Source organism: Prionailurus bengalensis, chromosome E2 (genome assembly GCF_016509475.1).
Source record: "Prionailurus bengalensis isolate Pbe53 chromosome E2, Fcat_Pben_1.1_paternal_pri, whole genome shotgun sequence".
Classification (NCBI taxonomy): domain Eukaryota; kingdom Metazoa; phylum Chordata; class Mammalia; order Carnivora; family Felidae; genus Prionailurus; species Prionailurus bengalensis.
This window is the reverse complement of record NC_057352.1, coordinates 5,847,688-5,864,869: the sequence shown is the minus strand read 5'-3', so window position 1 is coordinate 5,864,869 and position 17,182 is coordinate 5,847,688. Positions and strand designations below refer to the sequence as shown.

Genomic DNA, 17,182 nt, shown 5'->3' with positions numbered 1-17,182 from the left:
GGTTGCGGGCGGGCGAGGCAGAGACAGCAGGAGAGGGTGGGATGACAGCGGGGAGGGAAACAGCGGTGCGAGATCCGATGGGGGTGCCAGTGAGCCGGGCGGAGGGGGTGTAACCGGAAAGCGGGTTTGGAACAGGGAGAGCAGAGGGGACACCCGTGCGTGGGGGCAGAGAGAGGCAGAAACGTATGGCGAGTGGAGCAGTCAGAAAGACTGGGGAGAAAGAGTAGGACAAGGTGAAATGGGTGTGAAGAGTTTCCCGGAAAGTGTAGGTGTAGGGAAAGGAAGAGAGGAAAGGGGAGAAAGCAAGGGAGGAGATGGGGAAACACAGGAAAAACAGCGGAGAGAATCAGGAAAGAGGGAGACATGAACAGATTGATAGAAATACAGTGCTTCGGAGGGAGAAAAAAGGGGGAACCCAGGTCTGGATGAGTGGTGGTTGATGGGATATGGGTGATTAAGTTGTGATCCAGTGACCTGTGTCTTCATAAGGTTTTTAACTTGAAATTTGCCTGTTTGAATTGAACCGATGGGAAAGAGAATTACAGAACTCCTGTTTATACAGCTCCTGTATAAAATAATTTTATAATTATTTTCATTATAAATTTAGAAAATTAAACATAGTGGGGCGCCTGGGTGGCTCAGTCGGTTAAGCGGCCGACTTTGGCCCAGGTCGTGATCTCGAGGTCCGTGAGTTCGTGCCCCGCGTCGGGCTCTGTGCTAACAGCTCAGAGCCTGGAGCCTGTTTCGGATTCTGTGTCTCCCTCTCTCTGACCCTCCCCCATTCATGCTTTGTCTCTGTCTCAAAAATAAATAAACGCTAAAAAAAAAAAAAAAAGAAAAGAAAGAAAGAAAAAAAAGAAAAGAAAATTAAACATAGTATTACCATATAATCCGCCAAAGAAATTGAAAGCAGGGACCCAAACAGGTATTTTGTACATCTGTATTCATAGCTGCGTTATTCACAGTAGTCAAAAGACCCAAAGAGCCCTTCTATGCAAAACACAGAACGCTTGTGTATATTCTGTCTCAGTCCTCATCCAACCCAGCTTTCCCATCTACCATTTCTTTCTCCTTGTCAGAGGCAGTAATGCCCTCCAATTTTCTAAATCTACTGGTTAATTCATTGTCTTCATCTGTCTGATCAGCAACATGTTGAACAGTGGTGACTCCTTTACAGACTTTTTTTTAATGGCTTTCAGGACATCCCTCTGTTGACAAATCTTACCTGTCATCTGTGTGTCTGTTTCAGTTTTCTTCTTGCTGTTCACTTCCCCATTTCTTCTGCCCATTTTTCCTCTACTCCCTGCTCTCTAATTGAAAGGGGGCCCCATAACATAGTCTTGGACATTTTCCTTCTCAGCCTGCACCAAGTCACTTTCTGTGTCACTATATCTCATGGCTCTAAATACCTCGCGGGGTCCCAATTTCACAGTCTTATCTCAGACCTCCTCCCTGAACTCCAGATTGTGTTGTCCAGCTGTCTCCTTGACATGTCTGCTGGGACGTCTAACAGGCATCTCCACCTTATGATGTCCAAACATGAGCTCCTGAACTCCCCCAATTATGTTCCCTGCAGTCCTCCACTTCTCAGTTAAGAGTAGTGCCATCCTTCCTGGGGCTTAGGTGACCATCTTGGCATGTTTTCAAATTCCAGAGCATATTACATTAATTGTGTGTGTTTTTACTTAAGACAGAATAAAAAAAAGGGGTGGGGCGGACACCTGGGTAGCTCAGTTGGTTAACTCAGTTTTGGCTCAGGTCATGATCTCACGGTTCGTGCAATGCCAGTGCAGAGCCTACTTGGGATTTTTTCTCTTTCTCTCTCTTTCTCTCCCTCCCCCCCCCCACTTCCGCATGTGTGCATGCACGCTTTCTCCCTAAAAATAAACGTTAAAAAAAAGAAATAGATTAAAAGAAAATACATTAATATGGGTAAAACACTACATGGTTTCCAAAATTCAGTTGGGATGGGGGAGAACAGTGTCTGAAGACAATGGCCGGCTGGCTATTCCTGATCTACTTCTGTGACCTAATACCCGGCTTGTCTCTTCCTCCCTCTTCCTCCCTCGCTGGGATAGAGGCACTCAAAGGTCTGCTCTTCCCGGGGCCAGGGTCAGCACTGCCTCAGGGCTTTCCCAAGGGTGGTCCCTCTGCCTAGAATTCTGTGACTCCTCAAATGCACATGGTGATCCTCCTTCCCCAGGTCTTTGTCTTGATATTACTTTCTTGTGGGGCCATCTCTGACACTGCCCTGTCACATCCTAGCCTCGTCCCTACCCCAGCTCTGGCCTGTAATGCCTACTCCGCATGGGTCTCTCTGCTCCTTCCTCTTCCACTGTCTGGATACAGGGGACAGGGGCCCAGGAGAGAGCAGAGCCTCAGGTGGGAGGTGTGTTGGGCTGGTGCCCTCTGCGTGGTGCTCGACCCTGACTTTGCATTGGATTGCTGAGGCATTTTGTAGTTACCTCTTATGCCTAGTCACCAGGAATTCCCCTTCTTGTGTTTGGGATGATGGGGAACAGACTCAGTGATGTTGAAAATGCCCCAGGTGATTCTAATTTGTATCCAGCATTGGGCCCCAGGGTCTTAGCTCATCCGTTAATGAGGAATGAACCAGCCCCAGATCTAGAGACAGGGAGAGAGGTGAGGCGGGCTGTCCTTGACATGGGGTGTTATTGGGGGAGCCTGTGACTCCAAGGGGAGGTTAGTGCAGCCCAGATCCCCTCTGCTGCAGCTTGTGTGTGTGCCTCACCAGGAGGGGAGTGCGTTCTGCAGGAAGAGGTCTCTGTGTAGCAGTTTACTGTTCTGAACCCCTCTTTGGCAGTGGGCAGCAGAGGGCCGTCTCCCACATGGGGAGGTCTACCTGTCTGTGGTTGTGGCACAGAAAGGGGTAAGTTGACTCTAAGCATTAAACAGCATATATTTGACACTCAGGTTTGACGTCTCGAGACCCATCTTGCCTGGGACAGAAGCGCAGAGGAGGCAAGTCCAGGAGTCAAGAATGACTCTTTCTCAGGTAAAGTTGTATCTGGGTTCCTTGTTCTGTCCTCTGTGTCCTGCACTACCACTGGGCCATGCTCATCTCACTCTGAAGCGTCCTTCCTGACATGCTTGCTCACGTTCACCCCAGGACCTTATCTGAGCCCCTCTATCTCCACGCAGATTCCAGCTCATACTTCAACTGTATGTGTATTTAATGGAGATTGAGTCGCTTGTTACTATTTTTGAATATTTTTTTGCAAGAGGCTGCCTGATTGACTCAGTATGTAGATCAAGTGACTCTCGATCTGGAGGTTCGAGCCAGACTTTGGGAGTGTGATTACTTAGATTTTTTTTTTTTCTTCATAGTGTTGTTTTTGTAAGCAGGCTTAACATTACAATTTTATTTACCTGTAATGCAATTCATACATGTTTATTGTACCAGAAATGCTGAAATGCACATGAGTAAAAATGATATAGAGAATGAAGGTTTACCTATAAAAAGATGTTACTTAAAGACCGTTAATTCGACTTCGTTTTTTTTCAGTGTGTGTGTTGTAGGTGCACACGTGTGTGAGCAGGAGCCTGTGGTGTGTATAAAACACCGTGTCATTTCAGAAATAAGTTTCATATTTATTTTAACTTTGAAGGTATGTCTGACATGTTTTCCATGGCCTTAAATTTTTTTCTACACCATCACCTAAATGAGGTAACAGCAGTATGAATACTGTGTGTGCACATGCGCCTGTTGCAGACAAATATATTTATCTTTATCCACGTTTAAGTTTCAGCCATTAACTTGTTTCATATTTTCTCCATTAGGAAGCTCTGTGTCAACAGACTTTTACCGTGTGTCCATTACATTCCTGTGAGGCCCTGTGGGTTCCATGCTAAAGCCTGACCACTTGTTTAGGGACAGGCTCTGCCACTTATTACCTGATTGATGCATGTTCCTTAGCGTGTGTGTGTGAGTTGGGTCCTGTGTAAGATGGGAACCACTACTAATTTAATTGGATGCTATGTTCTTCTACAAGTAGGGTGATATGTACCATATGAGAAGTGTTTGAAACTTTGAATAGATTCTGTTGTCATCAGCTTCTCATTTTTTCCAGTTTCACTTTTCATTGATGCTACTTTGGACTTGGTCATCCCTAAAGACACTACTCGTGCTCTAAGTCGTGGAGAAATTAAGTGTTATATGGTGTATACAACATACTGTCTAGAACTTGCATATAGTCTACCATTTGTTGACGTTTTTCATTTTTGAATTTTATCTGGCACAATATTGTAAAATTCTTCGTAGTTTAGCTGATGGAAATTCTCTGATGGAAAGTGTAACAAAGCAAAATCAGGGATTTATGACTTGCTCAAGATGATGTGTCTTATCCAATTACTCATTTATAATTAACTCTTATACCTCTCTGCTCCTCTCATTTTTCTGAAAGAAGTACTCTCCTGATGGCCTCTTGGTGAAATGTGCTTTCATTTCAGGAACTGTTGACATTCAGGGATGTGGCCATAGAGTTCTCTCAGGAGGAGTGGGAGTGCCTGGACCCCGCTCAGAGGGCCTTGTACAGGGACGTGATGTTGGAGAACTACAGGACCCTGGTCTCCCTGGGTGAAGATAACTTCCCTGCAGAGGTTGGGAAATGTTCTAGGCTATCTTTGTGTTTCTTTTGGGAGGCGCTTGAGAGTCCCTGCCCTGTTTGACTGAGAGTGAAGCCCTGTTGATCCAGAAATGAAAAGCTTCACAATGAGGTGTCTGGATTTGAAGTGCCCCCTTTCTTCCGATGATGTGCTCACTACATGCAGGTTAGTGGTGGCGCTAGAAGTTGAGGAGACACAAGACTTTATGTCAAAACTTTAAAACATCGGATTGCCTGGTTTTATTACTGTACTCTTGATTCAGTAGTTCTGGGAAGAGAGCTGGTTATGTGTATTTGTCAAACATTCAAGCATTTGGAAGATGTAGGTCGGTCACTGAACAAGTCTGTGAAATGCTATTCACAACCCGCCTGTGTTGAATGTCCTTGGTCTCAGCTGTCCAGGGACTGGGATTAGTTTATGGAAAAGCTGCAGGACATCATCTACCGGTTTCCATGTCAGCAAGACCCTCTTTCTGAGCTGAATATCATCTCCACTGTGGAGGAAGGAAGAGCCTTGCACGGCCAGGAGTGGGGTGAAACTAGCGGCAAAACCCAGGTGGGTGGGAAGGTATCAAAGATGTGAAGGCAAGTGAGGGTCAGATGGCAGAGAGGAATTGACTCCCTGAAATGTTGTTTGGGACATTCTCCCCGGGTGGGAGAGGTGTTTGGAAAAGAAGAGTTGATCTCTTGTGGGGTCTCAAAGGAGGGTGTTATTCTCCTCCTTCACCCTCTTCTTGGTGTGTGCATGTCTCCTGCCCTCCTCAGTGGTAGTGCAGCTCCTGGCGGCCACAAGGGCAAAGTCTTTGTCACGACCCAGGCATGCCCTTGTCTGCCCCCAGGAGTCCTTACTGGTTCGACCTTGGGGAGCACATGGAGGGCTGTTTGTAAGGGGCGTCTTCCTTCGTTGCATCTCCTTCTCTAGTCAGTCACACAGATCTTAGGTGAGGCCCCCTTCGTCCTGACTGCGGGCCTTCTCCAGCTTGTATCCTGTTTCATGTGCTTGAGTGACCTGTCATGATGGGAACATTCTTTGCATCTTGGGCCAGAGGCAGGTGCATGGGCTGTCCCAAGCCCTCTGCCTGCTCCATGCCTCTGCCATTTCTTCATTTCCACTTTCACGCTGTAGGGGCATGTGTACTGGGAATGGAGTGATTGTTTCGAGATTGTTACTCAGCAATGCTGTAAGGAGAGTGTGTGGCGGGGGGCGGTCGGGTGGGGGGCCCTTTGTTTGATCCCCAGTCCTTCATGGGGACCATATCTCGGGCTTTGGGCCATCAGCCAGGAGTCTGTAGGTAGATCCCAGGTCCTGTTTCAACATCCCACAAAGTATAACCCCTTTCCTTAGTCTCTTATCTTCTTTGTCTCTGTCTTGCAGGTCTTCCTTAGTCTGGGAGTGTGGGAAAACCTTGGCTCTCCCTGATTTCATAGTCTCCTAAGTTTGTGTGGTTTTGCCTCTGAAACTTTCTGGGTTGTGAAATACACTTCCTTAGTGTCTGAACTTTTATCCTCGTATTTTCTGGTGTGATAACCTACCCATTATGTACTGGACGACTTGTGTGGTGAACTCTTCCATACAAAGTTTTAGTGGTAAAAAGAACATTCTAGATGCAGAACACTTATATTTAGATGTCAAAGCACCATTCTGCTAAGTGGAGTTGTGCCCCCGAAGCACCTGAGTAGAGTGGTCAGCATGTTCCAGGATGCTGGCATCTAGTGTAGCATGAGAGCCTGGCTTAGGGCTTCAGGACTTCTGGTTTTTGGAGTGTCACAAAAGTGTCTCTCAAGGGCACTGTGGGAGTGGTGATTGAGTACACTAAGGGTCATCCCCCTTGATTTGGCTGAAGAAATACAGGAAGTTATTCTAGAGGGATCATTGTCCGCCTTCATAACCCCATCTATGAGGCTGTTAACTGAACTATTATTCACACAACAGTGTTCGTTCCATGTGTACGTCCTTGTTCCTTCCCCAGCAAATAAGATTTTAAATTATCGTATTGAGAGAATTTATGAGTTCATGATGCTTATTACATTATTGAGCTCTACTCCATTTCTTTTGTTTAAGATGCTGGTACTTTGATGCACATTTCCAGGTATTACAAATTTCCTTCCTGAGTGTTCAGGGTTATGGTGGAGCAAGTGTTTTTCTAAAACCTATGTAATGTCTAGAATTTTGGGAAGATATATCATATTTATCCTTCCTGCACATGTTTTGCTTGAATTCATACCTGCTCATTAACAAATACCTGGCCCATCTGAATGAATTTAGAAGAAAAAAAATTTTTTTTTAATGTTTATTTTATATTTGAGAGAGAGAGTGCACAAGCAGGGGAAGGGCAGAGAGAGAGAAATGGAGACAGAATATGAAGCAGGCTCCAGGCTCCAAGCTGTGCATGGAGCATGACGGGAGGCTCGAACCCACAAGCCATGAGTTCATGAGTTCATGAGTTCATGACCTGAGCTGAAGTTGGTTGCTTAACTGACTGAGCCACCCAGGCGCCCTGAATTTGGATTTTTAAAATCAAGAATATTGGATATCTTGAGAATATGCTTTTGTTATGAAGTGACTCTGTTCATCCCAGAAAAACAAAGTAATTTATTCATAATTTTTTATATAAAATACCTTGTTTTTTCTATGGTATATTTAAAATTTTCTAAATATGACTTGTTGAATTTTATATGAATTTTATAGATGTTTTATATTTTGGTTTAAGTGCTTTATTTTAATTAATCATATCCCTGTAACTCTTGGTACATTGAACTTGTACTTAAATATCTAAGTTCATTTTATAGAAACATAGCCAATTTCTTACATTTCGTGTACTTCTTCATCACTGTTATTCATGAGACAGTATCCACAAAATTTCTAAGGTTCTGGAAATCCTATTATTCATTAACCCATGATGGCTGTTTTCTTCCCCATATTCTATTAACCTGAACTCTGTTTGAAGTGCACATTGTCCTTCTTGACCCATATCCTGGTGTTCTGTTGTTCTCAGGGTGTTATTGGTTTTTATTTGTTGGTCACCGCTGCACAGCCACCTCCTGCATGGACCTTCTGGAACTGGCAAATACTGTTTCTTCCTTTAACTGATAAAACTGCCTTCATTAGAAGTTATTCCTTGCTGGGGCCCCCGGGTGGCTCAGTTGGTTAAGATCTGACTTTGGGTCAGGTTATTATCTCATAGTTTGTGGGTTTGAGCCCTGCATCGGACTCCATGCTTGTGGTGCAGAGCCTGCGTGGGGTTCTCTTTCTCTGCCCCTTCCTTCCTCTGTCTCTCGCTCTGTCTCTCTCTCTCTCTCAAAAGAAATTAAAAAAAAAAAAGTTATTCCTTGTTCTTTTGGTCATATGACCCTTAAGGTTATCTATAGTTCCCTAATAATCTTTATGAAGTCAGGATTATTAATTGTGGGCAAGTGCACATTAATTTTTATTTATTCTTGATAAATATATGTTTACTAATACATAGTAAAATGTATTACCCTCGCCTCATGTCTGTTTCATGCATGGAATTATGATGAGGGATCCAGTGAGAATTTCAGGGTATTAGAGGAAGCCAGCCTAAGAGAAACTATTATTTTTATATAATATAAACAGACTTAGCTTCAAAATTTTAAGGTATTAAAATTGGAAGATATATATTTTTAAATTTTTTTTTTTCAACGTTTTTTATTTATTTTTGGGACAGAGAGAGACAGAGCATGAACGGGGGAGGGGCAGAGAGAGAGGGAGACACAGAATCGGAAACAGGCTCCAGGCTCTGAGCCATTAGCCCAGAGCCCGACGCGGGGCTCGAACTCACGGACCGGGAGATCGTGACCTGGCTGAAGTCGGACGCTTAACCGACTGCGCCACCCAGGCGCCCCAATATATTTTTAAAGCTGTTGTGAAATTACTTACATTGTTATTTAAAAATTAACTTTTTAAAAAATACTGGGGGGTGGGCAGAGGGAGAGAGTGGGAGAGAGAGAATCCCAAGCAGATTCCACATTGTCAGCACAGAGCCCAACATGGGGCTTGATCTCACGAACCGTGAGATCATGACCTGAGCCGATATAAAGAGTTGGACACTTAACCAACTGAGCCACCCAAGCGTCCCTAAAGATGAACTTTTAATTAAAGTGGAATTTACGTAACAAAATTAACCATTTTCAACTGAATAATTCAGTGGCATTTAGTGCATTTACCAGGTGTTCAACCACCATCTCTGTCTGGTTGTACATTCCCATCACTCCAAATTAGTGTCCATTACCCTTAATCAGTTTCTCCACATTTTCTTTCCTCTGTCCCCAGTCCCTGAAACTGCCTGTGTGCATTCTGTCTCTGTTTTTCTGTTCTGTAGATTTCTTCTTTTTCAAAATTGTCTGGACTCTTTAGGGGCCTTTGTGGTTCCATATGTATTGGATCATGTTTTCTATTTCTCAACAAGTCTTGGAATTTTGATAGTGTGTCTGTAGAATCTCCAGACCACTTTGGTGAATGTTACCATTTTCAAAACTATGAAATATTTCCATCCATAAATATGGAACATCTTCGCCATTTATTTAGGTGTTTAATTTCTCTCAGCAGCGTTTTATAGTTTTCAGTCTGTTGATCTTTCATCTCCTTGGTTAAATTTGTTCCTAAGTATCTGATTCTTTGGATGTTATGTTATACAGGGAATAATTTTTAACATTTCTTTTTCACATTGTCCATTTAATGTGTAGTAGTAACACAGCTGATTTTTCATGTATTGATGCTGTGTTTCCTGACATCATTTGTAACACTAGAAGGTTGTGTGTGTGTTGGGGGGTATTTTACGGAATTTTCTGTATATAGGATTATGCCATCTACATGCAGAGGTAGTTTTTCTTTTACTTCTCCAATATGTATGCTTCTTATTCCTTTTTCATGCTTAATGGCTTTGGGTAAAACTTCCAGAACACGTTGATAGCAGTGGTAAAGGTGTGCATTTGTGTCTTTTTCTTTGCCTATGGGGGGAGAGCTTTTATTCTTTCACCGTTGACTGTGATATTAGCTGTGGGTTTTTCATAAATGATCATTAAGAGGTTGAGGAAGTTCACTTTTCTTTTTAGTATACTGAATTTTTAAAAGTATTTTCCTTGATTTGTTAAGTAATCTCTATACCCAACGTGGGGCTTGAACTCACAACCCTGAGATCCAGAATCACATGCTCTACTGACTGAGCCAGCCAGGCGCCCCTAGTATGCTGAATTTTTTTTTTTTATCAATAAAGAGTTCTGGATTTTTTCAGACATTTTGCATACAATGAGGTGATTATGTAGGTTTGTGTTTTTTCTTGCCTTCTTACATGAATGTGGTTTATTACATTGATAGATTTTCACGTGTTGAACCATTTACCCTTGAATTCTTCGAACAAATCTCAATTATTATTATTTGTTTTAATTTCATTTTTTAAAATTTACATCCAAATTAGTTAGCATATAGTGGCAACAATGATTTCAGGAGTAGATTCCTTAATGTCCGTTACCCATTTAGCCCATCCCTCCCCCTCACAACCCCTCCCGTAACCCTCAGTTCTCCATATTTATGAATCTCTTCTGTTTTGTCCCGCTCCCTGTTTTTATATTATTTTTGTTTCCCTTCCCTTATGTTCATCTGTTTTGTCTCTTAAAGTCCTCATGTGAGTGAAGTCATATGACATTTGTCTTTCTCTGACTAATTTCTCTTAGCATAATACCCTCCACTGCCATCCACGTAGTTGCAAATGGCAAGATTTCCTTCTTTTTGATTGCCGACTAGTATTCCATTATATGTATATGTATATATATACACATATCACATCTTCTTTATCTATTCATACATTGATGGACATTTGGGTAAATCTCAATTTTAATGGTGTATAATCTTCATATGCTATGTATATTTAGTTGGCTAGTATTTTGTTGAGTATTTTTGCATCCATATTCAAAACAAGACCTGCTTATGTTCTCTGTAGACGAACTCTGTGTGTTTGTGTATGGGGTAGATTGTTTTAGGGAATGACTTATGTATTCAGGAAGAAGATTACACCAGTGCCTTACCCTTCATTTCTGCTTGCTCAGAATTGGGCGGTCAACAGGAGGTAAGCTTGGGGATTTCTCAGGTCTTTTCCTAAGTACCAAGTCCCAGGCATGCTCACAACCTTCCAGAATCCCTGGAATATGTGGGGATTTTCTAAGCCTTATTCCCCAGTACACCTCACTCCCCAATGTTTTTACCAGGGTTTTAGGTTTGTCCCATTGTTTGCTCCAATTGTTATCCCTTGCCCTAGGTGGCATTAATTTACCTTTAAATGTTTTTTTTAAATGTGTCAATAAATGTTTTTTTTTTCAACGTTTTTTTTTTTTTTTTTTTAATTTATTTTTGGGACAGAGAGAGACAGAGCATGAACGGGGGAGGGGCAGAGAGAGAGGGAGACACAGAATCGGAAACAGGCTCCAGGCTCCGAGCCATCAGCCCAGAGCCTGACGCGGGGCTCGAACTCACGGACCGTGAGATCGTGACCTGGCTGAAGTCGGACGCTTAACCGACTGCGCCACCCAGGCGCCCCTCTATAAATGTTTTTTAAAAAAATTTAGGGACATCTGGTTGGCTCAGTCCATAGAGCATACAGATCATGATCTTGGGGTCATGAGTTCAAGTCCCACGTTGAGTGTAGAGATTACTTAAACAAAAAAAAAAGTTTGTGACATATGACCCCTGGTTATCACCTCCACCTAAGTAGAGATCTGAAGTAGACCAAAGACAGCAAGCACTTTGAGCCAGTCCTTCAGATTAAACAAACACAGCAACAATTCCTTAAAGGTCCCATCTGTTCCCCTGTAGTTCAGGAAGTTTGTACCCCCTGCAGGCTCCTATCTTCAAGGCTACTTCTTAGCTGGGGTACAGCTACCTTTTTCTTGATTAAAAGTGTGCCTGGTTGCTGAAATCCTGTGACTAATTTCCAGAGTTAAGTTCATCCTGACATTTTTTTTTCTAGCTTGTTTCCTGCTTTTATAAAGGGAGTTACATTTGGAGTTCCCAGCTTGATCATTTTGATGTCCCATTTTCCCATTGTTAATCTCTATAATATTAGCTATTTATCTGAATCTCTTATTCCAGAATCCGCGATGTTCAGCATATTTTCCAGTTCTCAACATTGTGTGCTCTTTCTGAAATGCAGGTCCTTTCCTTTGTTCTTATGGGTGAATTCCTTATAATTCCACAGACTATATATGTCTTATAATTGTAAATACTTGTTAATTGCTAGATTTTTGGGGGGGTTAACAAAATGTTTATTATATTTTATGACTAACAGATAATTTTTAATGTATATTCTGGATTATTAATACTGCAGTATGCCTGTTCTACCTGGATGTATTTTTGTAACACATATTCAGAAGAATATTTTGTTTCTCTTTAAGTCATGATTTAATGTTGTGTATAATAAGCATTCGATAATCAGCTTTACTATCTGTTTTCATATGTGAGACACCTTTATGCTTCTTGTGAGGTTCTGTGTGCTTTGGGATGCCTGTGGCAAATTTCTGTTTTCTCAGGGCTCTTGTAACTCTTGGTCACAGATTATTTGGAAATAGGCTTCCCTGAAAACAATTTGGATTATATGTAATGACACTGTCTTTACACTGAGGAATCTTAGGTCCTTTGTGTTTCCAAACCATAGTTGGAGAAAGTTGATAACTCTGTCAGTTATAAGTTTTACTTTTGGTGTAATACTTTTCAGTATAAAATATCCATCTTCCCACCCTGATTAATAGGAAGGCTATGATTATTTATATCTTACAGATATCATTACTAGATGTGTGAGCAAAGAATTACCATTAAAAGATGGCCTTAATAATGGAGAGTTATTCTAAACGTTGATTTTGGAAAGATGCATAAGTCATGACTTTGATGACTTTAAGAGGAATCCAGCAAGATGTGAACAAATTTGCCACTCAGTGGGTATATGAAGAAAACAAATTATGAAGGAATAACCACATCCCATTATAAATATCTCACCACGGGGCGCCTGGGTGGCTCAGTTGGTTGAGTGTCCGACTTCGGCTCAGGTCATGATCTCGTAGCTCGTGAGTTCAAGCCCCATGTCGGGCTCTGTGCTGACAGCTCGGAGCCTGGAGCCTGTTTCAGATACTGTGTCTCCCTTTCTCTGCCCTAACCCACTCGCATTCTGTCTGTGTCTCTCTCAAAAATAAATAAAGATTAAAAAAATTTTTTTTTTTTTTTTTTAAATCTCATCTGTAGAGAAGACCAACAACATCATAAATTCTGGAATCATTTCCCGGTAAAGCACGGTATTTCCATAAGAAGAAGTATATCTCAGTATTACAAACATGATATGATAAAGAAGTCACTAAAGAGCAAGGTAGGCTATTCAGGAAACAAGTATAAGAACTGCTTGGGCAATAGGCTTGGAATAAGCTTTCATTCATATCTGGCTGAACTTCAGAGATTTCAAACCCAAGAGGAAATTTATGAAAGTAATCAAGCTGAGAAGTCTATCAAAAAGTCCTCAATTTATAGGGAGCCTGGGGCAACTCAGTCAGTTAAGCGTCCGACTTCCGCTCAGGTCATGATCTCACGGTCTGTGAGTTCGAGCCCCACATCAGGCTCTGTGCTCACAGCTCAGAGCCTGGAGCCTGCTTCGGATTCTGTGTCTCTGTCTCTTGTTGCCCCCTCCTCTGCTCGCACTCTGTCTCTCTCTCTCTCAAAAATAAATAAAGGTGGGGCGCCTGGGTGGCGCAGTCGGTTAAGCGTCCGACTTCAGCCAGGTCACGATCTCACGGTCCGGGAGTTCGAGCCCCGCGTCGGGCTCTGGGCTGATGGCTCAGAGCCTGGAGCCTGTTTCTGATTCTGTGTCTCCCTCTCTCTCTGCCCCTCCCCCGTTCATGCTCTGTCTCTCTCTGTCCCAAAAATAAATAAACGTTGAAAAAAAAAAATTTAAAAAAATAAATAAATAAAGGTAAAAGAAAAAAAAGCCCTTGATTTCACTACCTCAAAGAATTCCTTCTACTGTCAAAAGCAACATTGTTAATAAGTGTGGGAAGGTTCTTATGCATCCTTCATTACTGACACAATGTGAGAAAACCCCCAACGGAGAGAAAACTTACAAACTTAATGAGTGTGGGAAGGCTTTTAGCCATTGCTTGACTTCTGCTAATTATCCAAGAATTCATTTTGGGCAGAGACCTTCCAAATGTAACGAGTGTGGCAAAGCCTTTAACAGGTTCTCGAACCTCACAAGTCATCAGAAAATCCATACTGGAGAGAAACCATATAAATGTAATGCATATGGAAGGGATTTTACCACATGGTCACACCTTTGGGGTCATGAGTAAATTCATACTGAAGAGAAGCCTTACAAATGCAATGTGTGTTGCAAAGCATTTTTCTGAGTGTTCAGATCTTGCTCAACATAAGAATTCATTCTAGAGAGAAACCTTACCGACATAATCAGTGCGGTAAAGATTTTACTACACATTGACACCTTTGGGGTAATGAGAGAATTCACAGGGGAGGGAAACCTTACAAATGTAATGAGTGTGGCAAGGCCTTGGTCAGGAGTTCAGACCTTACTCAACATAAGTGAGTTCGTGCTGGAGAGAAACCCTATGAATGTAATATGTATGGCAAGGCTTTTAGTTAGAATTCGAGCCTGACAGTTCACCAGAGAACTCATACTGGAGAGAAACCTTACAAATGTCACCAGTGTGGCCAGGCCTTTAAGCAGTATTCAAGCCTCAGTAAACTCCAGAATACATGTAGAATGAAGATATGAATGTAAAGCAATGTCATGGGGGAACTCCATACCACAGAATCACGGAGTCATGGAAAGAAACCTTACAAACAGCATAGCAGGGCCTTCATGCTATGACTTGGCCTCAGGATTCACCAAAGATTTCATGTTGGAGAACAAATATAATGAGTGTGGTTAATTGCTTAAGCAGGTTCCACAATGTGTTGTGCATGAGAACTAAGAACGAAGTCTAGCTCTTGAAGGTTAATCAAATCAAACGTTTCACTCTGCAGGAAAGTTAAAACTCAAAATGACCTAAAATTCATAAGATGTTGGGCGTCAAAGGAGCAGGGCACCTGTGGAAACATCCACTTCTCTTCAGTTTGTGCAGTCTTTTTTTAGATTTTTTTTTTTAATTAAAAGAGGTTTTTATTTTTTTATTTTTTTATTTTTTTTATTTTTGGGACAGAGAGAGACAGAGCATGAACGGGGGAGGGGCAGAGAGAGAGGGAGACACAGAATCGGAAACAGGCTCCAGGCTCTGAGCCATCAGCCCAGAGCCTGACGCGGGGCTCGAACTCACGGACCGTGAGATCGTGACCTGGCTGAAGTCGGACGCTCAACCGACTGCGCCACCCAGGCGCCCCTAAAAGAGTTTTTTTAATGTTTATTTTTTGAGAGAGAGAGACAGAGCATGAGTGGCGTATGGCAGAGACAGAGGGAGACACAGAATCCGAAGCAGGTTCCAGGCTCTGAGCCATCAGCACAGAGCCCGACGCGGGGCTCAAACTCAGGAGCCGTGAGATAATGACCTGAGCTGAAGTTACACGCTTAACCGACTGAGCCACCCAGGCGCCTCTCTTTTTATTTTTGAATGTTTTCATAATTTATTGTTGAGAGAGAGTGCGTGCAAGTGGAGGAGGGGTAGAAAGGGGAACAGAGGATCCAAGCAGGCTCTGTGCTGACAGCAGCAGACAGTGGCCCTGATGCAGGACTCAAACTAACAAACTGTGAGATGGTGAACCGAGGTCAGATATTCAACCGACTGAGCCACTCAGGCGCCCCTAGTCTTTTAGATATATTGATGAGGTTGCTGGGCTCTATACTGACAGTACACAGCCTGCTTGAGATTCTTTCTCTCCCTCTCTCTCTCTCTCAAAATAAATAAAACTAAAAAAAAAAAAAAAAATCAGTGACAATTTTTCCTTTTCATTGGGGTTTTTAGACTGTTTCCTTTTACAGATATTACTATATAGATTTAAATTATCTTGCTGTTGCTTTTAGATCTCCTTTCTCTGTTTCCTCTTTTTCTGCCTTGTTTGAAATAACTCAGTTTTTACAGATGATTTTGTTTTAAATCCTTTTTATTCTTTTTTGGTTTACTGGTATTACCTATAACTATCTTTTATGTGTTTGTTTTAGGGGTTATCCTATACAGCTTACCACACGTGAGTTTATACTTCTTCATGTAGAGCACCCGACACTTCCTTTCCACATGGACTTCCATTTCTCTGCTTCTGCCCTGTGCTACCATTAGTATGGGTTTCTTTTACATATGCTATACACAAATATACTAGAGTGTTAGTTTATTAAACAGTCCACCATATTTTAAGGAGGCTAAAAAATAGGAAAGGTATTGTTTATTTATCCATAGAGTTACTACTTCTAGTGCTCTTAATTCCTTTGTGTAGATCAGGAGTCTGCCACCTACAGAACATGAGCCAAATACAGCCTAACATTTGTTTTTAAGTACAGTGTAACTGGAATGCAGCCACGTTCATATTTAGGTACTTTTGATCCAGTAAAGACATACTGGAAGAGTGGTAACAGAATCAGTATGGCCTACAAAGAATAAAATATTTACTGTATGTTCCTTGCATAAAAGTTTGCCGATCTCACACATAGAGTCACATTATCATCACATCTGAGTTAGTATAAAACTTGGGATATGAAACATATGAAAAGTCAACTTTGTATAAATACTAGGCACAAGATGGAAGCACAAGTCTCACATGGAAGCATAAGACTAGGAATAATTGGGGGTTAGTAGATCTTGTATTAATGAGGAAACATGAAATATGTGATTTTGTTACTATTCAATTTTTAAGTACAATATCTTATTATATGTTAAAAATTTGTTGACATTGACATTGAAGGTATAACTGAGGCATAAAAGACCCACCAAATTTTACTTGATACACATTCTTAAGTAGCAGTATACCCCTGGCTGGCTACAGGGGTAGACAAGACGAAAAGTATGTATCTTAGCAAGTCCTGGGATCAAATCCCTCAGACAGTTTTGACAAATGGTATTTACTGTCTTTCCTTTCAGTCCTTACCGCCCCCCCCCCCCCACTGCTATGTTCTCTCGGTAGGGGTGAGGCTGCCATAAAGAAGTAGGTCCATGCATTCTCCAAAAAGGTCATGGTTTTGGATCTATTACCTACAATCTGAAGCACTTTGGGCAGTTTTCCTATTAAAATTTTAAAAATTCTAACTGCAAGGATTCCCAAAATTTAAATGCCTGCAGTGGAAACTTAGTTTCACATTTCTCTAAACCACACAACAATTGTGGATATTCCCAATCCACTGTAAATATGTTCCCATTCTGGCAATTTTCTGCTTGTTTCCTCCACCCACTTGCCCTTCCTCATTGGTATTTGCATGATACGCTTTCAGTGGTTCTGCTCAAAGATGACCTCATCATGTGGGCATTGCCTGAAAACATTGTTTAAATTAGGAAACCCTGTGATCTGTCATTGTACATGAAACGTTTACGGTACTTACCACTATCATATTTTATCCTTACAGACTTAACCT

General features: G+C 41.9%; 1 protein-coding gene and 1 non-coding gene across 2 annotated transcripts; one reads left to right on the top strand and one right to left on the bottom strand.

Annotated features, from left to right (window-relative positions):
* Window positions 1–4,452: 4,452 nt before the first annotated feature.
* Window positions 4,453–5,029, top strand: LOC122495249 (zinc finger protein 677-like; the record flags this gene model as incomplete). The annotated part of the gene is made up of 1 exon (XM_043600995.1): window positions 4,453–5,029. A coding segment is annotated over one exon (237 nt), but the record flags the coding sequence as incomplete, so codon positions are not given.
* Window positions 5,030–9,747: 4,718 nt separating this feature from the next.
* Window positions 9,748–9,820, bottom strand: TRNAQ-CUG. Its single transcript has one exon. It is a non-coding gene; the product is annotated as a tRNA-Gln (tRNA).
* Window positions 9,821–17,182: the final 7,362 nt, after the last annotated feature.